General features: G+C 38.9%; 1 protein-coding gene across 14 annotated transcripts in view; it reads right to left on the bottom strand.

Annotated features, from left to right (window-relative positions):
* FHOD3 (formin homology 2 domain containing 3) overlaps positions 1 to 24,941 on the bottom strand; it is a 385,520-nt gene that overhangs the window by 105,416 nt on the left and 255,163 nt on the right. For 13 of the 14 annotated variants that reach the window (XM_065052801.1, XM_065052803.1, XM_065052804.1 and 10 more), the window contains exons 8-10: positions 20,664 to 20,758; positions 15,205 to 15,348; positions 12,605 to 12,843 (exon numbers count right to left, since the gene is read on the bottom strand). In XM_065052801.1, the coding sequence (XP_064908873.1) occupies positions 12,605 to 12,843; positions 15,205 to 15,348; positions 20,664 to 20,758 (478 nt within the window). Of the gene's footprint in view, positions 1 to 10,597; positions 10,685 to 12,604; positions 12,844 to 15,204; positions 15,349 to 20,663; positions 20,759 to 24,941 lie in introns of all 14 variants that reach the window. The other variant, XM_065052812.1, reaches the window with a different exon arrangement.

Genomic DNA, 24,941 nt, shown 5'->3' with positions numbered 1-24,941 from the left:
CCATACGTAGAGACATAATGCTGCCTTACAACGAGAAACAGAACTTAGAGCAGGAGGTGACATGACCTATATGGAGCTGAAGGGAATGTTTAGCCCTTGTCCCCCTTCATGATGGGTCATGAACTATTAGTAATGACACATGGAGGAAATACTTCTGTCTCCTGTGATGTTTATCTGCAATTTCATCTTCGGAAGCAAAAAAATCAAGATCCCGCTTTTCAGATGTTATGCCATGCTGTACTCTAAAGTAGCAGATCAAAAGTAACTGCTCCTTAATTTGTACATTGTTTGAGAATATCATATTTCAAAAGACCTATGCATGTACAGCAACCCTGTGAGGCACACTTGCTTTTACAGTCTATAATATGACATTAACACATCCCTAATGGGTACTGTTTCCAAGCTGAATATTTTGTTGCAAGTTAATCTCTTATTGATCTGTGCACATATATCTTAAATAAGGATAATACCAAAGAAAACTGAATTAATTCGGTGGGCTCTAAGAAGTGAGCATCTGCAAATCATACACACACACATGCCATCTTCTCAGAGCTCATGGAGTACCCCAAGGATGTGTTACACAACTGCTAGAGTGACTGGCTCGGTGGACTGGCACTTCGGAGGCTGCTGACAGCAGTGCCTGCTCCACAAGAGCTGGCTGCTGGGATTTGAGATGGACAAAATCAGGAAAATTAGTTTATTTACTCCTGACCCAAAAAGAAGACCTCTATAATCGCTGGACTCAGCTTTTCTTATGACAGTAGCTGGAAGTTAACTCATGTTTTCGCTTCCCTCAAGATGTCTAGGAACTGTTAAGCGGCTCTGTGGGCCCACCATTGTACCTTAACTGGTGGATTAATTTCAGAGATTCCAGTGATAGCATTCTTCTGCCAGACCAGGGACTCTTTCTTCAAATCTTCTTGACTTCCAGATCAAAAGCTTAGAGGCAGCTTTGATTGGAAGGCTCTCTTCTGCTAATATGAAGTCCAGGAGGACAGCATGTACCTAGCAATTCTTCGGAAAAGCCCAAGGAAGGAGTTGGCTCTGCACGTGTTGGCTGCAGGGACACCTGGTGGTGTGCGCAGCCACAGGCACGCTCCCCTACCCGGGGGAGCCTATTTGGTCGAGGGAAACTTGCACAGGGGAAATAAATGCGGGTTTACAGGACATGCTCCATGCTTGAAAAGTCCTCTTTCAGCAAGTAAACTCACAGTTTCAGACCCTGGACTATCACCAGAGTGTTGATCAGATTTAGATTGGAGGAAAAGGGCAAGCTCACAGGCAAGAATCAAGTGTACTCTTCTTTCAGGCAAACCAACAGTAGCAGTTGTTTCTCAGTATTGTCAGAGAACAGATAATCTGTCCATGAAAGCAGGTAGTATCTGCTAGCTAAACCTTTCCTAAAAGGTAGAAAAGCAAAATTTCAATTCAAATATTTATTAAAACAGTGAACCACCAACTGCAGATAGATGACATTCTTCTAAAGCTAAGAACATCAAACAGCTGGATGCTCGAAAAGAACAGCAGTCAGATTTGTGAATTCATCTGGACCATTCAGGGTTATGTGTTCATTCTTGTGTGCAATGGAGAATGAATGATGTGGAAAAGCTCACTTTCCCTCTCACATACACATACAAATTTGGTGTTAATGCAATAGTAGAATTAAATTAAGAGAAATGATTCATAGGGAGGTTTTCAATTAAGCTACGTTGCAGAAGCCAGCACATTTTTCAGTAGCTCCGAGGAACCTTTCCTGTTAAACAAAAGGCAAATATTTATCCTGCAGCAGGGAGTAGGGGTTTTAGCTCATTCTGAAGGATCACATATATTCAGCTAACCTTAAGGCTATTGCTGGGTTACTCCAGTTCCATGATAAAAGTACCAGATTAGAACTATTCAGACAGAAGATTTATAGCAGTGAAAACAAATATCAAAAAAATCACCATGTTTATTTCCATCTTTAAAATAGATTACCACTAACACTCCCACCAAACAAATGAGAACCAAAAACCCCACAAATCTTTATAAAATTTATTTTCAATCATGGCAACTAACAAGTACCTACTAGGACACAGGTTTTTCTCAGTTGTTTCAAGTAAAGTTTGACATGAAAGTATCAGCCCATAAAATACATGTATGTTTAACAAGACTAAGAAAGCGCAGTTTATGTACAGAGAACCACTGGTGCATCAAAATGAAAGTCAGGCAAAAGCTCTATAATGAATGGATTAACCTTTCTCCTCTTTTAATCAAATAATTAAAAAAAAAAAATAAATAAAAAGAGTGCCAATCAAAGTTGTTCCGCCGATACTAAATAGCTACTCTGCGTTGCAGATACACAAACACTAACAAACACAGACTGATGAAAGGAAATTATAATCAAGGGACTCATCTATAAGTTTAGCTGAAGGCAAGGGCAAAGTCTGCAAGATACTGGGCATCATACCTAATGCACACCTAATATAGCCTGAGGTAGATGATTTTAAAACTAAGGCACCACTGTTCAAGACAGTGACTCTGACTCCACAAGAACCAAAAGCACCAAAAAATGCTCTTTGTCTTACTGGTCCCTAGAGCTGAACAATATGCACAAGGTTATGCAGTGTCTGTCCTCTCTAGGCTCCCCCCAAACTTTTGCCTTTGTAGAGTTTTGATGAAGGCACCTGGAAGAAACTCAGGTTTTCTTTGTTCTAGCTTGGAGCCCAGAAACTTAAGTCTCTCATCCCAGTTCTCAAAAAAATCCCCAAAGATACAGCTGATAGAAAAATCAAAGGCTGTGCTGAAGGAACAACAACAAAAGGAAAGCCAGAAAATAAGCATGAGTGCAGAACACATTCTGCTCTGCCTGGTCTCAAAGGAAATTTTTAAATGGTAAGATATACTTTATTTTAATCCAGGAAAAAATTGACTGTAATTGTGTGAATACATAAGAACAGAAAACAGGATGGTCTTGCCATAATTATGCTAACAAGATTTTGTTCTGCACATGAACATTTCATGAGATAATAGCATGTTAAAATATTTCCGTTTTGATTGATTCCAATAGCGTAGGGCTCATTTAACCTTTATTAAAGTATTACTAAATATTTCCTTCTTAATTCTGTAGGCTATTAGACAAGGCCCTCAGTGTATGCCTGAGCCTTTTGCAACCATCCACAGAATTATATAGAAATTCCAAAGAAAGACCAACACTGGCCTTCAGTGAGAAAAGGGGCCTTAGTGTTACGAAGCAACACAGAGAAGAAAGGACTGGGGAACTGTAAAGCTATCGGTCACTATTCCCATGCTCTCTGAAAATCACCCTATGTGCCGTTAATTACTGATGAGGAATTTTCTCTCTCCCTTTCTTTTTATAATTAAGTCAAGTGCTTTTAGTTTAGCTTCTTTAAATTACGTTCCTTTAAACTTTCACTGCTTTTCAAAAGAGCCACTTCTGACTAGGCCTACACGCCACATTCAGTGAAGTAAGACCACCATCAGCAACTCCACTGTTTTATTCTAAATGAAACACTGCAGTTGATCCCACAATTTATTCTCTCAAGGTTGTTTCTGCTCCGCTTCAAACCTCTGACCTATTTTACTTCTTGCACAGCACTTTGAAAGATGCTTCCCTGAACCTGGCACAGGTGAGCAAATAGAAAATGAAAAATATTCCATCAAGGAGTGACCCTGACAAGTCACAGTGGATGTAATTTTATTTTCTCTTGCAATCGCTTCCCATCGTCTTTCAATTTATGAGTGAAATTCCACTTGCACAGGTTAGACAGCACAATTCATAGCCAAATACCTAAGTCCCTGTAAAACAAACAAATGCTTTGGTACTCTTATTCCATTCTTCTATCCTATCTCCCAAAGCAGATTCAGCTAGTCTTTTACATGAAAGCTGAAAATGGTAATAATCTAAATTCATCATTTATTACTCTGTATAAAGATATGACCATATACTTTCTTCCTCTATTAAAAACTAAAGAAACCACATATTAACCCAACTGCCCATTTCTATTCCACTGCTATATGTGACAGACCACTGCAGTTAGTACAATTATGTGAAGATGAACATACATGAAATAATACGGATAAAAACTTACTTGCAAAGCGTCAAAATTTGGCCTTCTGCACAGAAGACAAACTAAGATGCATAATTGCAAAGGTCAAAAGGAAAATTATCCTTGTATTTCTGCCCTAAATAAGGAAAACTGTTCAGAAAAAAAAAAAAAAAGTTGAGGAAATTACAAGTAATGTAAAGTACATGTATTCACTATGCCTTCATATTACGTTGTTCTTTAGGTTACACCATTCTTTAGGTTACTGTTATTCTCTTATCCCTAAAATGCGATTAGTAACAACTTTTCACACCTAAATAATGCCTCCACACTTGTTTCATTGCTGCAGTTGGTTTATATAGGGCACAACAAAGCAGAGCAAGACAGCAGAGTCTTGCATAAAACACTGGCAAGGCTTTGCAAAAACTTCAAGAGTCCCAACTCTCTGATCATTGAACAGCATTGCTGTTTTTACATCTGTATGAGCAGAGAGGTAAAGAAACAGAATCACGATGTAGAGAGACTTTAGGAGCAATAAATATTGAAACATACACAGAAAGAGAGAAGAAATGGTGTTTTCAGAGCTTGCAACTGCGTATTGGTTGACACTTGGAGGTCACTGTGTTGCCCCTTACTTCAAAGGAAGGGATCTGGAAATGGCATCCTGCCAAACTGCCGCCTTTTTTTTTTTTCCTCCCATCTCATGGTACATGTGAAAAAACTTTCCTGACCTTAAAGGATTGTGTTTACAAACACTGGAAACACACTGTGAAGATGAACTCTAAGACATGTGTAGTCCAGTGCATAAAATGCTACCATGGATCTCTAGAGAAATGTATTCATACCATGGTTTGGCACTATGTTTCCTCAGGTAGTTCACCAAAGCTACATACACAAAGGTGAAAAAAAAAAAAGTAAAATCAATTAGGCTAAGTAACACTGTGCTTTCATTTGCCATGCAGCTATAACCTCATTTAAGTTTCAGTGATTTCTTCATTCCTCTTGAAATTCAAACAGGGAAAATCTGCCATTGTCTTTACAGCAAAGTGCAGTGCTGCCAACCAAGTATACCAAGTATAAAACATTTCCTTTCATCAAGGCCCATAGCCAGCAAACATACCCCTGCTACAAAACCTGACATTCTACAGAGATATTTTAAATCAGATAAAAAGTGCTGGTATCAGCCTCAAACAGTAATAGGACCTGTACTCGAAATGCTCGTCGAGGTGTAACTTTTAGTGTGTTTTTTTGTTTGGTTGGGTTTTTTTTAATTATTACTCATGCATTGGTGGTTCAATTCATATCTATACATCAATGGAGTCTTTTGTTATGGCTTCGAAAGAAAATTTTTCTTAACTCATCTAGGTCTCTTCCTCTACTGCATTCCTTACAGGAACTTCCAAGATATTCTTACAAAGAGTAAGATCACAAATTTCACATTTTTATTCTCTCTCCTTTCAAATATGCTTGACCTCATGCTTCAAATAACCCCACCTGCACAAAGACATAAACATGACCTCCCTGCCCCAAACCTAAAATAGCAGATCTGATTTGGTATGTTACTGTTGTCAAAGACTAATAAAGATCTGATGCTATGAACAGATGCTACCTTACCAAGCCTTTTAATTTCATAGATAAATCTTCTTTCCAAAACCATTGCTTTTATTTCCCATTTCCATTTTTGTACATACCAACGTAACTGTCAAAAAAGTTATTATCTCCCCTATAACTGATCAAGTGCTATTCTATTTCAAAGCTCCCCCTGCAAATGCTATTATAGGTAGCTCAGCTCCCACATATATTTCCACAGATAAGCAACTGCGTGTTTATTCTGAAGATGTTTTTTCTTTGTCTAGATTCATGCCTCAGTTGTTTTAGATGTCCAAAGCCAGGAACCAGAGGTAAATGTCTAGGGAAAAAAGTTTCCTTCTATTACATCAATAAAAATAAATTATGGGCCTTTAATAATCCATATCACAGCCTCAGTCCTGCATTAAATGCTGATGTTGAGCCTCCCCACTTTTCTGTTTCATACCTATCATATCACTCATATTTGTCACCATAAGTATTTACGTAATCAAACATTTCACATACTGTAGTGGAAAGTCACCAGAACTTGAAACATCATGACAAAAACTAGAATTTTGCTATAGTTAATGCTCTAGAGAAAAATCAAAGATTAGTTATGGTTTAGGATGTCTGAAAACATGGAAAATCATGATTAAAAAAAAAAAAAGATGTCTCAGCTGTATTTCGGACAAACCACCCCTGCAGGCCTGGCTCTACATGAAGCAACTGGAATAATCAGTTAATGGGGCATAATAGCCAAACTAAGGTCTGTGCTGTTGGTTAGAAACTCGACAGGAATCCAAAATTAAACAGAAAAAACGCTTAGCATCAGAGGCTCAGCTGTGTTCATTGTTTTCTGGTAAAACCAAAATAGCGTTACGATCTCTTCCTGCCTCTCAGCCATCCTCAAGCATCACAAATATGTATTTTCTAACAAACAGATCCTTATGACTTCTCAGCACAGCTTTTCTTTATTTAGACAACAATTTTCCAATTTTCTTCTAGGACTGTAAGGGTGTGAAAGCCCTTAAGCCTGTTGTGCACCGCGCAGTGATGCTGTGTCCAGTTAGCCCAGAAATTTGCAGGAAACTTTGGAATTTCCTGTGTTAATCTCTGCTCAGAGGAAGAGTCCTAACAGCCTTCCCGGCAGGACCCTAACAAAAGCACAGTTCATAGGTACATAATTCCCTCTTCGGACCTCTGCTGGTTTTTTCCTTATCAATGCAGTTCTCTTGAAGGCCAAGTTTCTTCAGATGGAAAAATCTGGAAGCCTCAGGTGAACCTGAACAGTTGGTCTTCCTCATACCTTTTTAGCCCCACGGTGTAAAAAAGATAGCTTGTTGAATCCAACTTTGGTCACTGATTCAGGATGCAGGCTCTGCTCTGATGGGTTCTTCAGATGGCAGTCAGCTCTTCTGCTTGTTAGGTTTCAAACACAGGAATATTGACAACAAAGTCCTCACCAGGGACTGGTTATCTCTAGATGAACGTGTATAGTGTTATTTGATCAATCCTAGTAATTCTTTTGCAATTTTTGATGCCATAAAATAAATCAAAGCTATGAAAAAGAAGAAAGCAGAGAGTCTAGTAAAGTGAGGTAAATACCTAATCCTAGCTATTAAAAACTCTATAAACCTCGGTCTTTCATTGTAGCAAATTCCACAAAGCTTTGGCAGAGCCATTCACTGAAATGCTGGTAAGATGTGTCACTGTAAATCACACAGAAGCTCCCTTGAGAATGTTTGCTAAGTGTGGCTAACACAGCTCTGACGGGACACCCAGGGATAGAGACAGGGATGGCCGCTGTGCAGTATTAATGAAAAAAATGCACATAAAAGTGTGAAACACATTAATTTGAAAATTGGGATAAATACTTGGTTCTGGCTTGTATATATAGGGCTCCTGCAGAGCACTTGTTTAGTGCTCAAGGCAGTACTGAGAACTTCTGAACTACCTGCCTTCTACTCCCTCAGCGGAGGGAAGAATGAGAGACGGAGGGGGTTTTTTTAATCCTTATATAACCAGAAATCACTGCATACGATAACAACATAAATCTAGTGCAAGTTCTTTGCCACTCCTTACATTTTTCCCTGACTCCATCCATTGTGTGGTTGGAAAAAGCTAGGTTTACTTTAAAAAGGAAAAAAAAAGAAACAAACCAAAAACAAAAACATGGAAGAATTTGTTTAAAAGTCTACCACTTAAGAAACAACATGTCAGACCACAGATTGAGAGCACTCAATTTGGACCAGGGCAGAAAACCTTAGGAGGTGCCATCAGCAAAGCACTTAAAATGTCATGTTAGCAGGACGGAATTTCCCCCAGGCTTTTTGGTGTTTTTCCACCACGGTCAAAGAAAGAAGAACTGAGCAAAGCAAACCTGCTGGTGGTCAGGACAGGCATTTAAAATACACTGCAGCAGCTACATACACCTAAACCAACCCCCAGCCTTTCCTATTTAGTAGTCATTATCAACTTATTTATTTATTTCTTTAGCAAGAAGCACATTAGGCTGTGTTTTACTCTTCTTAAAAACTATTTTAACACAAAGCAGATTTGGGTCTTTGTTTGTTTTGAACCACAAATGAAAAAGCAATACATTTAGCTTGGAATAAGGTTGCCAAATGGATGAAAAAGGCCTGCAAGTTTTTCTTCTGGTTGCCCTTCGCATTTATGGTCAACTTTTCCAAGCTCTAAAACCCAAAGTCTGCTCTCAATTAGCTGGGCGTAAATCAGAGCAACCCCATTGACTTCAGACAGCTTTTCTGGATATAGAGCATCGTGAGACAGAACAGAAATTGGCCAATATTGTCTTTTTTTTGTTTTACCGGCACCATGGATTTTTCTCTTTTTGGAAGACTTATCGGTCGACACAAAGCAGATGACTGTGGACAACCTGTTTGATGTGGTAAACAAAAGCAAAGTAACTGCCAAACCAGCTGACAGAGTTAGAAAGAGAAGAAACATGAACACTGTGGGAAGGAGAATGCTGAGGAAGAACTTGAATGTTCTACCGATTTCGGTAGTGAAGTCCAAAAATAACCAAGAATATTGCCCCTAACAAAATTGAATAGAGAGTAAGAGTGTGATTTTAATCTCTAACCATGTCCATTAGAAGCAATTCCACCAAACTTGATCGTGTTAATCCACTGCAAAACCAGACATAGACATCTGCAACCACACATGAAGCTTAGACACCAGCAGGAGCAACGCAATAAGAGTATCATTCATTTTGTTACAAATTTCCTATTGGTAAAGAAAATATAGTGAAGGAATAAAGAGACTGAAACCCTTTCTGTAGACTATTTTTCAGAAAATACAGCATTGCAAAAACTTATTGCTAACCTTTTTCCTTCCTCAAGAGGGACAAGGATTATGAACCAAAAGAGTCATTGGCAGAAGACAGATCTTTCCTGGATGACCAAAAGTTACTTTCAGTTTAGAGAGGTATCGAGTCATTTTATCTATTTGTAAAGATTCCTCTCTGCAGTATTAACAATGGAAGCAGAAGGGACAAAAGAAGCATTGCTTTTGAAAAAAACAAAACCAAAAAACAGGTGATGCCTATACCATATTTTAACACATGATTTTTAAATTTCATTACAAATTGCAGCAAGGCCTAAACTTATGCTGTATTAAAATCCTTTAAACGAATAAATATGTTTTTTCAGATACCATGTGCTCAAATTTGAAATCTTGATTCCAGTAGGAACAATGCAGAAAGGAAAACCTCTTTCCACTTAAGGTTAATTAAAACTTTATATATGTGTAAAAACTTTGCATGAGTCATTCAAGTTCACTATTTTTCTGTTTAAATGTTTATGAATAGCAGCCATCAAGCTTTCATTTTTTGTCCCAGTTTAGCTATTAGATGTAGAGATACTGTTGCATTCATCTGGACTATTTCACTGAGAGCTGAGAGACTCACTGGGATATGATAAAGCAGGAAGGCTGGTTTTCCTCTTCCTACCACAACTACAGATTTGGGCTGACGATGAGACTAAAAATGTGAAGGACAGAATCTGATTTTCTGAAATGCTTATTTACTGGAAACCCAGTGAGATTTATAGAAGTACCAACAGTTGACTACCTTCTTGTTATGGCAACTTTAATAATTTAACTGGGCATAAAACTTGCATCTTTGGGTGCCAGAACATATTCTGTGGTCTGTAATGTCCAGTGGGAAAAAAAGAAAAGCAAACAAATGATTTGCTAGCTACAAGTAATACTCCCTGTCTCTACCTGCTAAGAAGGTTGGAGAATAGCGGGGGGAGGGGAGGGGAGGGGTGTGAAAAGGATTTTTATTTATCTAATATGTGAAGTAAATATCAGTGTTACATACAATCATAACTGAATACTTCTTTCATTACAGAGGCAGGTGAGCAAGTTAGAAATTCAAACTGGAGTTGAAGAGAATGTAATTATTTTCCTAGAGAAGATTCCAAGGACAATTGCAACATTAAATTAAATTTGCCAGCTTAAATGAAGACTGCTTTCCTGTATTTAAACTTAAATAATGCTTTAAATTATGTCACTGTCCAAGAGGGTGTGGAGCGGAACTGGGTAATTTTCTTCAAAAAAGTAGGATAATTATTCATGCTATACTAGTGAAAAAATAATTCAAACTACTTATGAAACTAACCTGCCACGTTTCTATTCCCCTGAAACTGAAAAACAACTGAAACACAAAATCATTAGGAGTTACTGAAGACTGCAAGATAAAGCTAGTAAGCAAACATTAATAGTGACAAAGAGCATTGGCAGAAGTTGTTATCCTGTGTGACTTGTAAGAGAATCAGCATTTTCTGTACAGTTGAAGCATCTCCTTATTTCCAACCCAAATTCATCATTTAAGAAAATCAGTCATATCTGCTGCACAGCCATGGACACAGATTCCCAGTCACATTGCCGAGTCATGAAGCGGGGCCCAAGATCATGCATGAGGCTTTCCATGCAGGGCAGCTGAAGCTCCCAGCTGTACTCACAATGAAGACGCTTTAAACTCAGCCTCAAATGCACTGTCATCCTCGTCATCAGACTGTAAGGCCATGGGGCCCTCAGCCGCCAGCCCACTAAAGACCCAGCCAATAGAAGGTGATGGAAAACAAGTATGAATGTGTTGTCAAATGCAAGAATTAAAAAAAAAAAAAAAAGCAGCCATTATGCAGTAAATGACATGCAATTACTGTTTAAATTCTCTGGAGTCTTCTATTTTCATATTGCCTGAAGCCATTAAGCTTTAGTCAACTCAGTTTACTTTGCAAGAAGGGCTGCTCAACATGTAACGCTGGATTTTAAGGCTCTAAGTTCACATCACCATTAAGCTTTAGTCAACTCAGTTTACTTTGCAAGAAGGGCTGCTCAACATGTAACGCTGGATTTTAAGGCTCTAAGTTCACATCAGGACCAGTGCGGCCAGCAGCACCAGGGAAGTGACCGTCCCCCTGCACTTGGCATTGGTGAGGCCACACCTCAAATCCTGTGTTCAGTTTTGGGCCCCTCACTACATAAAAGTCATTGGGGTCCTAGAGAGAGTTCAGAGAAGGGCAACGAACCTGGTAAAAGGCCTGGAGCACAGGTCTGATGAGGAGCGGCTGAGGGAACTGGGGCTGTTTGGTCTGGAGAAAAGGAGGCTGAGGGGAGACCTGATCACTGTCTACAACTGCCTGAAAGGACGTCGTAGCATGGAGGGTGTTGGTCTCTTCTCCCAAGCAGCAAGTAACAGGACGAGAGGAAATGGCCTCAAGTTGTGCCAGGGGAGTTTTACATTGGATATTAGGAAAAATTTCTTCACAGAAAGAGTTGTCAGGCATTGGAACAGGCTGCCCAGGGAAGTGGTGGAGTCACCATCCCTGGAAGTATTTAAAAGATGTGTGGATGAGTTTCTTAGGGACAGAGTTTAGTGCCAGTGTTAGGTTAAGGGTTGGACTTGATGATCTTAAAAGTTTTTTCCAACCAAAATGATTCTATGATCCAGTGCTAACCAACGGAAACCTCCAAAGAACTTCCCAAATGTTATAATCAACACAAGATATGCTCTTCATGGAGCACACTTAGGTTCTGCAAATTGCACCTTCAGCTACAGGATGACAGTGACCAGCTTTAGCTATCTGCAAGGTATGTATCTTCACCTGAGCTAGTCAGCCAGGTTCCCTTTATAGTCAACATAGAGAAACAACCAGTTTCAGAGCACAATTCATTTTGGTTGAAATTTCAGGCATGTAGAACACGTTGGGTAACCGAAGGCCTACCAGTGCTTGCTGCACTCCACTAACATCAAAGGGAGGTGAGCTGATCAGATGTCTAACTTAGTCAAAATAATTCCAGCCCTCCTGTGCACCAGTCAGACATGCTGTCGATCTGCAGCTCCCTTTTTTCCTAAGTCTGCACAGCCCAAGCCAGCATTATGGTACTGGCAATGACACTAGCTGCCACTGACTCCAGTGTTGCAGACTGCTGCTCAAGTAGCCATTATCATCTCTCTTTCACTAATTATAAAACATTATATATATTCACTACTATGGTGTAGCCTCAAAGGAAAACATTTATGCTGAAATGCTGATTGCAAAGAGGAGGAAAAAAAAGAATGAACTGTAACATATACAGGACAAATAGCTCTCCATTAATGTGTTTATGCCCTTTTTACAATCTTCTATTATATGGGTATACTAAACATAAAATTTGTCAATGGATTAAATTAAGCTTGGTTACTTCCCATACCAAATGCTCTACTTCATGTGGTTTGGGTCCATTTACTTGGGCAGATGGTGTCGAAGAACTTAGCTATGTAGCTGTCACTTACAAATCCATTTCTTCTTCTTGTTGGTGTTTTTGTTTCTTTGTTTTAACTTTAAATAAGCTTTTTGCTTTCTTAATTAAATGGAAAGAGGGAAACAAAGAATAGAAAGGTCTGTCAGATTAATAAAGTGCAACGAACATAACAGAAAGTAATAAGGGAAAAGAAAGGAATATTCCTCAGCTCATGCACTTACCTCTCACTGTGATCTTCAACGTGCTGTCCGTGCCCCAGCACAAAGCCAGGGTTTGACTGGCTGCAGGGACTTGCAGGGGCCGATAAAGTGGTTTTGACGTTCTGTACTGAGTGCCTGCGGCTCCGTCGGCGCTCCAGCCCCCTTCGCTCACCAGCACCAAGACTGGCCCTTCTCCGGTCCTTGCGCCCGCTGGGAGGGGGATCAGCGCTCTCATCTCCATCCTCATGTCTCAGTGTCATCTGAGAAAGAAAGGAAGAAACGTGAGGCTTCTGATGCAGTTCCTTTAAGGTACCACAGGCCTTTACATCTAGGACTTCAGAATTAACTGATCTCAACAAGATTAACTCCTATTAGCATCACCATTTTTATAGCTTTCCCTGTAAGTTGCTGTCTTATCCATTAGTGCAGGGTAGCAGCTCTAATAATGGAATTATATACTGACGTTTTATATAGAACACTACAGGACCTGTAAGAACACATTTATATATCTCCTAGTTGTTGGTGTGTGGTGGTTTTTTTTGCTTGTTTTGTTTCTTTTTTTTTTTTTTTTAAATAGGACTTAATTTTCAAGGAAGCTGAGCAGTGTTGGACACCTAGCTCTCTTTATTTCTTTCCAAAATATTTAGGTGAAGTCTTGGCTCTAGTGAAACCAACACGAAAAAACCAAACAACCTTTCATGCATTGATTGACTGAACATTTCCTCGTGTTCAGACATGACACTTGGTCAAGTGGAAGTTACCGTCTACTACTTCAGAAAGTATTTTAGAAAAGTGCTGTAATTTCTTCCCAGCCAAGGAAGAGACAGCAGATGTTTAAGTAACTACAAGCCTCTTAAAAATCTCCATTTTAACAGCTCTCCCTGCAAAGTAAACACGGTGGGGGGGGGAAAACAAAAACAAAAAAACCCAAACCAAACCAAACCAAACAACCCCACCCTATTTCTGTGAACTGGTACCACAATGGATTAAAAGAAAAAAAAACACAGACCACATGTGCCCTCTAAGCCTCCAGATTTTTAGGTTAGCAGGATTACTTTCACATATGCCTTTTGGTGCAAAATACAGTATTTCCTGCCAGTTCAGAAGCACTGGCAATACAGAGGAACACATGTATAATACCAGAGAAGAATGACCCTGGGAATAGCATGGCCACAATGACATTTGACAGAAGTTTCCAAGGCAGGTTGGGAGGTCATCAGCTGGAAACAGTAGAGGAGCGAAATACAGGTGCAACACCTAGCATACTGAACCACAGCATATCGTTGACATGCGGTGACATACTTCTGACAGAAATAAAGCACGTGCTATCTAAGGGTACATGAGGGGGGTATCACTGGCAGAAACAATAAAATTACTGGTGGATCTCATCTGGTATGCAGCATAACATTTAAGTAATCTTTATATGAGAAAGATCCATTCACATAGGCAGAGGTACAGAAGAGGGCGATGTGGGTGATCGGAAGAATGCATATCTTCTTGTCGCTATCAGTCTTGTTATTCTGATAATTCTTACCGAAGTGACTTTAACAAAACAAAGGTAGGGGGAAGAAGAGATTTTTCAGGTAAAGAACAACACTGGCAAAAAAAGAAAGAACATGCATAGTCATGTCTAAATTTAGTCCGGTGATCAAGAGAAAGCTGGTACCCAAGTAAACCAACTGCTAATTTTGCAGTCTTATCTTTCAGTAGGCACAGCATGTGTAAAACACCCTGTTTTTAAGATTAATGATCACCTTTTAAAAGGATTTTATGTCCTGATGCCTCTGACATGGGGACCTTTCATTCTGATGTTCCTATTTTGGCCTAAATCTTCCTGCAAACTGCTGTATATAAAACTTAACTCTGCTAAAGATACTGAAGTGACATGGGTGTAAAGTTGATTAAGAAAATGAAGAATCAAATCTATCAAATCCTTTGCTGGGCTTAGATGGGAATAAATTCATTTCATTACACCAGAACATGAATTCACATTTACATTCGCATTAACTTCAGCCTAAGCCTTCCCACTCCAACACTTCCCAAAGTCTGAAAAGAGGCTAATTATTAAGAAACTGGATATCCTACCCTTACATATAAATACTTCAGAAGTAGCTATTTTATACTTAGGTACCGAATGTGGAGTCACTCATTACTCCATTGCTGCACACTGTATAGAATTTGGTCCAGTGTAAACTCTTAAACAAGGACTTGCTGGGTATTCAGCTGCAGAACAAGTGGTATTTGTAAAGCTGAGTTCAGCCAAACCTTTTTCATGAGCTGAAAACTTTTGCATACGGAAAGAACTTCTACTTCAGGACGTGTAACTAGCAGTCTGAGAAAGGTTTAATTGCAGGCAGAACTGCCTCTAAGGAGACTAGTAAATATGATGGTTTGCCTTGGAGTATGCCCCAGCTTTACCATGAAACACATTTGCATTAAACGCAGCTATGTAGCGTAGCAGGTCACATATACGAATGTGTATAATACTTCTAGAAACCAGATGTTTTTCTTTTAAAACAAAATAGATAACCGAATTTCACGTAGGTTACATTTTCCCCCTCCTCTTGGCTTTGAAGTTTGCACAAGCTGTAAGATGCATAAAACAGGGCATGTTATGTTACCTCATAAATGTTAAATTGCTCAACTAAGTCCAAATCTGTTCCTTTCTTGTTCAAGTGTCTCTGTGAAATGGCTTCAATGCCTAGCTCTTCCAGACAGTCCACGACGTCGTAGAAAGAGTCTTGATCTGGCAACCCCAACAGCGTCTAAGAATCAAAGGAAAAACATTTAAATCTTTTTGTTTTGAAAAGAATTAACCAAAGGTTTTTAAAAGCGGGTGGCAAGTGGTTCCTGTGTATGATTTCAATAGAGTAAAACCCATTATGTGGGATTAGAGACACCGCTAGAAAATAAAAAACAAGTGGCACAGCTTTTAACAAACAACTTTGTGCACTGTGCAGAAAAAGGAATAACTGGCAAAACAAATCAGTGTTGTTATTTCATACAAAAAAGTATGGAAAATGTGGGTCTTTAAAATACACAGTTGGATTCTTCCTGGCTTCATTTAAGTACAGATTTAAAGAACAGAGAATGTTAACGCATCAAACACAGGGATAAAAGCAAAGAGAGAGAAAAAAACGGTTTAGCTAAAAACAGCGAAGCTGATTTCCTACTGATTCCTGTAAGTTTGGCCTTAAGAAGAAAAAGTCCAATGCACAGCTGTGTGATGTCAGGACAGCGGGAAATATCCTGCACCATGTGCCTACTGTCCTCCACACCTGCAGCAGAGGCCATCCTCCCAGCGCACAAATTGCTGTATATTACAGAGATACTGACTCCTCTCCTCCCTTTCAACTGGAAAAGTCCTATTAAAGGTACACCGACTCCTTAACTCCTATAAAATAGTAAAAGTTACTCATTCCTGATTACGGGGTAAGTTGTTAGCAGTGACAGTGAGAGGAGCTTTTGCACACTAGAAAATAAAGAATACTAATAATAACAGGTATCGAAAATGAACTGTTTGAGTTCAGAGCTTTCTATGGCACCTGCTCTATGTTCAAGAGAGAGCATTATTCTTACCGTGGCCATTTCCCATTTTTTTTGTGAATTCAGAAAACTGAGAAGAGGAAGTTGATCGTCTGCAGTACACCATGTATACCATAGCATGCCACTGCAGTGTATGTAGCGAGAGGCACTGAATCAAGCCACTCACAGCTTTACTACAGAATGATGTGTGGGAAGAGGACATGAGTGTTGGACAACTTTGCTGAGTGCATAAGTGAACTTCATCTACCAGAGTCCTGCAGACATTTACAAAGACAAGAAAAAACACTACTCTTCTGGTTTGCCATTGATTTGTACTCAGCTTGTGCTGATTCTTTTACTGCTCTTTATGTATGATGCAGAAAGATGAGTCTAATTCCGATCATGTTGAACAGAAACTACTGAACATAATGTGCAACCTACTTGCAGAGCAACATATATCTCATTACAAGAATCAGTCTATACAGAGCCGCTTTTGCAAAATATAGGAGAGTGCACACTGCAAGCAACACAGTTATTCTGGATTAACTCATCGGAGAGACGCTTATTCTCAAGTAGTTACCCTTCTTCTATTTAATTAGCTAAGTAACTTATCTATACTCCCAATAGCAAGAGATAGAGACAGCACATGCAAAAAACAGGCCCTGTCCAGAGAGTTTCATCTACTCATGCCCTGGATGGGAAGAAATGTGCTCTAAGAACACTGGTTTTCTAGAGCCTGGCTTTTCCAAAGAGGCTCTGAGCAGCAGAGTGCAGAAGAGAGCAGCCACTCTGGGCTGCCTCCCTGTGCCAAGAAGCTTTACATTCAGAAAAAGACGTCTGAATTACATGAATAATACCTTGCCCTATGAAAGCACCTCTTTCCTGTGAAATGAGGCACTGGAAAATGTGCATCACCAAGCTACTTCTTAATTTATTATTTTTTTTTTTTAAAACTAAACACAAGACAGAAACATCTTCTACAGTCATTACAGGACTATTATCTGCCATCTGGTGAGGTACACTGCAACAGGAATGCTTAGCACAAACATTAATGAAGTGTTAGGGTTATACATTCAGTCTCTAATTAAGAATTTGTGTCTGTCCAGGACAGTATTTAAAGCCTCTTTAAAACCCACCGAAGACCATGAAACTATATTTTCCTTAACTGTGCTGAAAATAGATACCATGTACGTTTTCCTCTTTCCTAAATTGACACCTAGCACTGAGTAGAAATATGAGGATTCAGCAAATGAAGCTATCAAACTGTAAATTCAATGGAGCTTTAACATGGATATGGAAATACTATAACAGAAAATTACGTCTATCAGGCTTTCTCTTGCTTATGGAAGATGTAGACAGCAGCTACACTGACCAAAATGTCTTCAGGCACAACAAGATGTGATATCTTATGTGCAAAAGGGTGGACAAACAGTCAGATCTTCTGCACAGATCCTCTGAGCATTAACTTCTTAAAATATTGGCAAATGGTTTTCACGTTGATATGCAGATCAACTGCCCTAAAGCATAGCTTTTTAAAATCCAAGGTCAGGCAGGCTATAGATAGGGAAAACAGCAGCATGAGGTACTATTTACTGGCAACTCTGCTTTTGTCAGCAGTCTTTTATTGGTTAATAGAATTTTAAATCATGCGGCAGTGGAAATTCAATTTTCACTGCATGCTACTGGCCAGAACTGGGCAATTGAACTCTCAAGTATAGAAATAAAATATTTTTCCTTTGCATGGTTTGTCATTAAACTCAGAGAACCATTTTCAGAGCCTAATGCATATTGAACTCAATTTCTAACAATATAAAATGAGATGTAAAAGGGCACCACTCATGTCACAACAAGGTGAGTTCGGTCTAGCTCAGCAGGAAGATTTCCACAGTAAATAACACAAGGGACATGAAATGCATGCATTAATGTTGGATTAATTCTAGCTTGTGATTGTAGAAAAGAAGAGTGGGCCTGCATTTTCCTAGTGGCTTTATAAAGGAAACAAAAGCCACAACCAGCAGAGCAGAGACCATAAGTTAGGCAGGTCCTTCCAAGGTCGGTCCTTGGTCCTTTCCTGAGGACCTGTTTAAATTCAAAATGTTACTCCTGTATCAAAATACACACATAAGTCCCAAATATTTCCTCCTGCTCTAAAGACAACCTTACAAAATGGAAACTTGTCTAGACAATGAAAATTTAGCCAGTTGGAGAAGAGTGTTTAAAACCTACTCTGTGGCTTGCTTGCTGAATTTTGTTAAAGCCTTGTTAACTTAGACCAAAACTGGGATTTCAAATCTGTAACTCTTCAGAACACAGGTGTACAAAGGAAGCATGAATATGAATGTCAAGACTTATTCTTATCCCTCTATCTAGTTTCGGTTTGAAGAAACATCTCCAAATTAAGATTTCTATTTGTTTGCACTGTGATTTTCCAAGTTGCTTTCCCAAGCCCTTGCAGGAAAGCCTGGGTAGCTTTGAGCTCTTCCCTCTCATTTGATTTGATTTGGTGCGTTTGATGAGGATTTTTTTTTTAATATAAAGGAAACACAAAGGCTTTAACCCATCTCGATCTCAGTAAAAAAAATGAAGAAAGTAGAGATTAGAATAAGATCTAGCAGATCACAAGAACTAACCAAAGGAAGATAACAGAGGTTGCGCTGCAACTATACATATTCAAAAATAGTTGCATTGGGATCAGTTTCATTTAAGAGATTAATTAATGCCAAATTCCCCCCAAATTAAGAGCGGGTTAATGAAAGGTCAGCCTAAGTAAATTGAAAGGAGAGGGAGAGGAAAAAAAGGATTGGAGCAATTGTTATGTCTGGGCAGATGGGTTTTCTGCTCCTAAGCAGAAAGAAAACAGTCTGTAAATGTATACAGAGGGAAAGAAAAAGGAGTAGAAGTTTGCTTCCTTAATACAATCCCTTGTGAGGACTCTGCACTGAAAACCTTGACATTTCCTCATCTAGAGAAGATGAAACCATCTGAGCCTTATTTGTATTCTCTGCAGGGGAAAAAATTACAACTGTGACATGCTGCTTGCTGTTTTCTCTATAATCATGAAAAAAATCCCATTAAAAACATCATAAAGCTGTCCATAAGCCAGATCATAATTTTAAGTGTGGCATTGTGGGATTCCTCTCTTCCTTGATCTTCATAACTGCCTTGGTCCTTTGACTGTGAGATGCTTTTTCTTTTTGTGTGTTTCATAAAGAACTATCTCCTCCTAAAAATAGCTTTAAATGTAGTGAAAAACTCAGACTAAATGAATCAACTATAGATGAGAAAAAAAAAGAGAACAAAATTCTTGAGGTCAAACACCAGGTAGATTACAACTGTGCAAATTATGAAGACAATTATCTCAGAAAGAGGAATCAGTATATGAAACATCAAGGTGTAAAATACAGTCATTAAAAACTCGTTGCATTGGCTCTAATAGCAGCTACAGACATATAAAACTGGTGATGCCTTTCAGAAAGAGTACATCGGTGAGATAAGGTTTCTTTAAAAGTTAAAGAGGATCCTTACTACCACGTAAGCAGGAGCAAGGGTGGCTGTAAGTAAAATTACAGTGACATCAGTGATGTCACAGGGAGATGTTTGTCCTTCTCAGGCATCATTGCTGCCATTAAGAAATTATTTTATCAAAATAATCCAAAGGAACTCACCGCTCCAAATATGTAGCTATGAGCACAGTAAGCTGGCAGCCTGATTTATGGCGTCCAACAACACTCAGGATCTTTAACTCAATATAATCAATAACAATAATAATATTCTGTGTTACTCTGGCCTATTAAGTATAATCATGAAACACATGGCTATTTTGATTTCCTAGTCGTATGTTGATCTTCTGTGCTCTTTAAAAGATCTATTTTTAATTTCAGTCACCCTAAGATGTGTTTATGACTAGACACTAATTTTTAAGGAATTTACACTAACAAATTTCTAACTTCCATGGGCTTTTCACTTTCTCCTTCCCCATGGCACAAATGAGTACTTTGGACAACATTTGATTTTAATGCAAAACTACTACTTATAATACAGGACACCAGAAAATATAAAGAAAGGAGAAAAAATGTAACCTCATTTTTTTAAGCAGAAACACTCTTACTAGCACTCAGACCTGTTAAATTCATCATATTTGGTTTGCAGTAAAAAAGAAAAAAAGATCTGGAACTAGAAAATTGTGCACAATGCAAGCCTTTGTGAGCCATGTGATCTTTTCACCAGCACTTGCTTTCGTTCTCTCCTTGGATAATGCGCAGAGCTAGTTGCTTGAGTTTTGTTTTGCACAGTGTTGTCAGCATTGGGAGAGGAGCCATGTCATAACCATGTTTCGGCACAGCATCTATTATAGCAAAATAGCAATTCTGCTCCCAGCTGCTGCTTCTGGGTGACTGCAGCACCAGCATCAGGAGTGTGCTGACTGATTACAGCTTGTCCTGCAACTTCTCTGGGACAGGTCTTCTTTTATCATATATACTCAACAGGGAAGATCATTATACAATTGAAAATCCTAATATTATCTCCACCAGTTTTGCTAACAAAGTAAACAAACCTTGTTAACCAAGGTCATTGTGTAAACCAGTAGTTCGGTATCAACCCCATCCTTCTCTTCCAGGATCTCCATGATGTTGGACCACGGCTTGGCTCCTAGAGGAAAAGCAGAAACCATTGTTGACAGTGATCAAAATGGAAAGCTGTGGCATCCACATTTATCCAAGAAGTAGCATGAGTTGGAATATGTGGCCAGGTGGAAAATGAATTGGAAAGATCCAGCTCCCTCTACAGCAGGGGTGTCAAACTCATTTTCTCCAGAGGCCGCATCAGCCTCGCGGTTGCCTTCAAGGGGCTGAATATAATTTTAAGACTGTAGAGATGTAAGTACTCCTACATTTATACAGTCCTAAAATTACACTTGGCCCATTGAAGGCAACCATGAGGCTGATGGGGCCCTCAGGGAAAATAAGTTTGACATGCTTGCTCTGGTCTCTCCGGCTTCACTGAGAGTGAAGTTGAGGCAGACAGCAAAGGCTATTGGGCATCCTAAGGCAGGGATCTGAAATATGCCATGTGGACTTTCCCCAGAGGCTTCTATTTCTCTCCCTTGATGATGAAGGAAGCTTTGTTAGCCCAGTTTGATTAACACTGAACTTCTGAATACCAGGTGGGAGGAATTTTACTGCACCTATCATAGGTTTACATAGGCTTTGATAAACGTTCCACAAAAACCTATATGGTAATGCTTTCAGTGCACTTGTTGTGCACATTCCTAGAGATATTACCGAGCTACGCTGCATTAAGTCCTGTTAACAAAACAGAGCGGCAGAGAAACACAGTTTTCTCAAATTACAGTCTGTGTGTCTTGCATAAAAGGAACGATCAATGAGAGGAAGATTTTTGCTGTGGTTCTTACTCAAATTATTTTAGTAAGTATCTTCTCTACAGAACTTTCAGCTATGTTCCTCTCATTTTTCCACTAAGTTAAAATTTTTGCTTCTAGTTATGATGTATTTGCTTGATTTGCATATTGATTTGCATTTGCATGGTTATCTGATACCTAAACCCAAGTGGCCCAGTGAGTTACTGTGCCAAAAACATCAGACAGGCAGCACCAGACACACTCAAGATAATCTCTTGTGTGGAAGGCACCTTGTAAAACCATCCTATTTCATTTGGCAAAAAGCAGATGGTTGTATTTACTAAAGAAAAGAAAACAAAACAAAACACATAACTATTTTATCTAAGAAATTGAAATAAATAATCATAGAATCATTTTGGTAGGAAAATACTATAATTCAGTGTTTTGTTTGGAATAAGGTTAAAGATGTGAGGACAAAGCAGAAAGCTAACCCTGACTTGGGGATACTCAATTCAACTTCACAAGCACAACTGTGAGAGTCTTTGAATTTCAGAGGGAAACACACAGAGTTCTGCAACAGCCCACATCCCCTAAACATGATAGGGATGACTATAGCTTGAGTATAATCTGGCAGTAAAATGCAAATATTTCATCACAACCACCTGTTGCTGACTGATCAGTGACCCCAAGATTAAACCTCCACATTACTTTCATCATGATAACGGCCACTGTCTATTCATGCTGATGTTTTATATATAACCTGCTACACAGACACCAAATCTCTGCTAGCCAAGGACCTCTGCTTTCAAGGTGATAGCAGTGCAGTGTGTGGAAAACCCTGTGCATTAATGAATGCACAGACAGCAATATTTCTCTTGTTTTCTCTCCCCCACTTTTTGAGACAGTCTCTGATCTTTACTACTGAATAATAAATCAGAACTTCCTGATCTTGAGCAAAATCAAAGGAGGGAGCATTCACTCACAGCTCTCCAGATGTATTTATGTGCACTACTAATTAAATACTTATCCAAATACACAGCTGTAATGAAAACACACTAGACACCTCTATACTGGCTTCTCTACATTACCAGACATTTTGTGCAGTACATGTTCAAAAGACATGTGGAACAAATTCACTCGGTTCACAAATGATATATGATCAGCAGGAATGATATCCTCAGTACAAAAATGTCTTCCTGTGGTTTCTAGTGAAAAATAAAAGTGGAAGAAAATAAGAAAGAGAAACAAAATGGGGAAACTATGCAAGTCTGATTTATAACAACGTCATTTGGAAAAAAGCGAGTTGACAACAACATAAAAAATCAATTATTTAATCAACTGCATTATTCCTTGCAGGGAAACATGCCTGTATTTTGCAGGCAGGCTTTATTCTTCTTGGAGCAATCTTGTTTTTTAAAGGCAGAATCCTGGTGTCTGTTTTTGTTGTTGTTGCTGGGGTTGTTTTGGGTTTTTTTGCCTGAATGTCTCCACAGTTTTCCATTATAATAAAATATTTTCAGGATCACCTTGCTGTTTTCCTGCAAGGATGATCCATGATTTTTTTCTAGCCACACCATGTCTCTATCGCAGAATACAATTTTTAAAAATTGTCGATCAGGCACACTTACTAGTAAGGCAGCCCTATCTTCCATCCATCTTTCAAAGCCTTTACTTAAGGTGCTGCTACTAAACTGAGGCAATTTCCAATTTCCAAAATCTAGCATTAAATTCGAAATTCATCTGTTCCCTTACTAAAATCAAGAGGAGGCTGTACTATCAATGGCTTTGATAGAGCTACTCCAATTTGTACCAGACCGAACCTTTATTTTCAAATGCCATTTTCCTCATTATGATCTCAAGCTGAACTGTCAAGCAGAAACAGCCATGAGCCTGCCTGTTCACCTGGGGACACGGACTGGAAGTTGCACCATGAACTTACTGCATTACTATACCAGGGCTAACATTCCTTGCTAATATATAATGAGAGCCTATACTTTCCATGCTATGATCCAGAGAGCACAGGCTATGGGCAGATCCAGAGCAGGTGTTTGCTCTCATTCACTCTCATGCTCTGAGCTTGGATTTCCAAATATATTGTTCCTGGAGAGTCCCCACTTAACGTTGAGACCACAAACTGGAGCTGACATGAAAAATAGGATTTTCAAGACAATATTTTTGAAATGATAGGATGACAGTGAACAAACTCCTTCTCCTTTCAAGGCGCACAGAAAAATTTTGTGAAAAATACCTTGGTATATCATACACTAAAAAAACTGATGACTTTTCTAAACCCATTGACTGCTGTACTAAAACAATGACACTCACACAAGAGATATGAAAAACATGATGTATATTTTCCCTTTTCCTTTAAAAGGCTATTTGTATTGTGGAGAATTTGAAAAGCTTTCCATTTATAGATGAAGAGGAACTTTTGAGGAAACCATTACGCAGAGCTAAAATCTGCATCTTCCATTTTCTGTGTAATGGTCAGAATATAACAAATCCTGAAAAATCTAGACTCAAATCTAGGTTTGGTAATGCATACGCATTTCTAGTAAAAACTGTAAATCTATTTAATATTTTTATATTACGGAGTTTATTTTTATATCTCATTTAAACTTGCCAGTTTTTAAAAAGGTTTACTTTCCAGCCTGTCTCTTCCACCTGATTGTGATGTAGAAGAATGACGATGTAAAAAAATGATGATGTAGCACCCCAGCAATTCTTCGGAGAGCAGACCGGGACGTTCCCATAAGGTTATGACTTCCATGCAGGACTTGCGGCAAAATTGATGGGAGCGATGAAACAAGCTCAATGAAGTAAAACAGCAGAGATCGAGTTCTGTGTGTGTTCTCCTGCCTTCTAATGGGTGAAATGAGAACTGCTCGACTGCCTTCCACAGGCTTCTCGCTGGTCACAGCTCATTATCCTGGCTACTCCCACAGGAAGGCTGGACCCTCAACCCTGATGCTACTACACATTCCAAGCAGCCATGCATGGAGTATAAACATGTGGAGAACTATGGGCTTGCAATAATTAAGCCCGTATTATATTACTACAGTCTACTGAATAATGTTGCCCATTGTTTTAAGCTTCAGTCTTTTCTCACTTTCCCTTTTAAATGTTTTTACACATGAAACTCAGAAAAATAAAATAAAAATTAATGTCCTACACAACATCTTGACATCACGACTAACAGGACAGGCACTGCATGAAAAGCCTTACATCAGGCCAGAACCGTACACGAGGACTGCCACCATCTTACAGATGCCCATCTCTAGTTGCCATAGGATGGAAATATATTGACACTTTTGGAAAGACCTCAACATCTTGTATTCCTGGCTATTTAAATACGTTTTAACATACAGCCTTCCATCAAACCTACCGTATGGGTATTAATATCCTGGATATCTAGCTATGTGTGAAATGGCAGAAAAAGTGGAGATACTGATAATACGGGCCATTTACAAATAA

This window comes from Columba livia, chromosome 2, assembly GCF_036013475.1.
Source record: "Columba livia isolate bColLiv1 breed racing homer chromosome 2, bColLiv1.pat.W.v2, whole genome shotgun sequence".
NCBI lineage: Eukaryota > Metazoa > Chordata > Aves > Columbiformes > Columbidae > Columba > Columba livia.
Note: the sequence above shows the minus strand (reverse complement) of the source record. Positions and strands in the feature narration are given on the sequence as shown.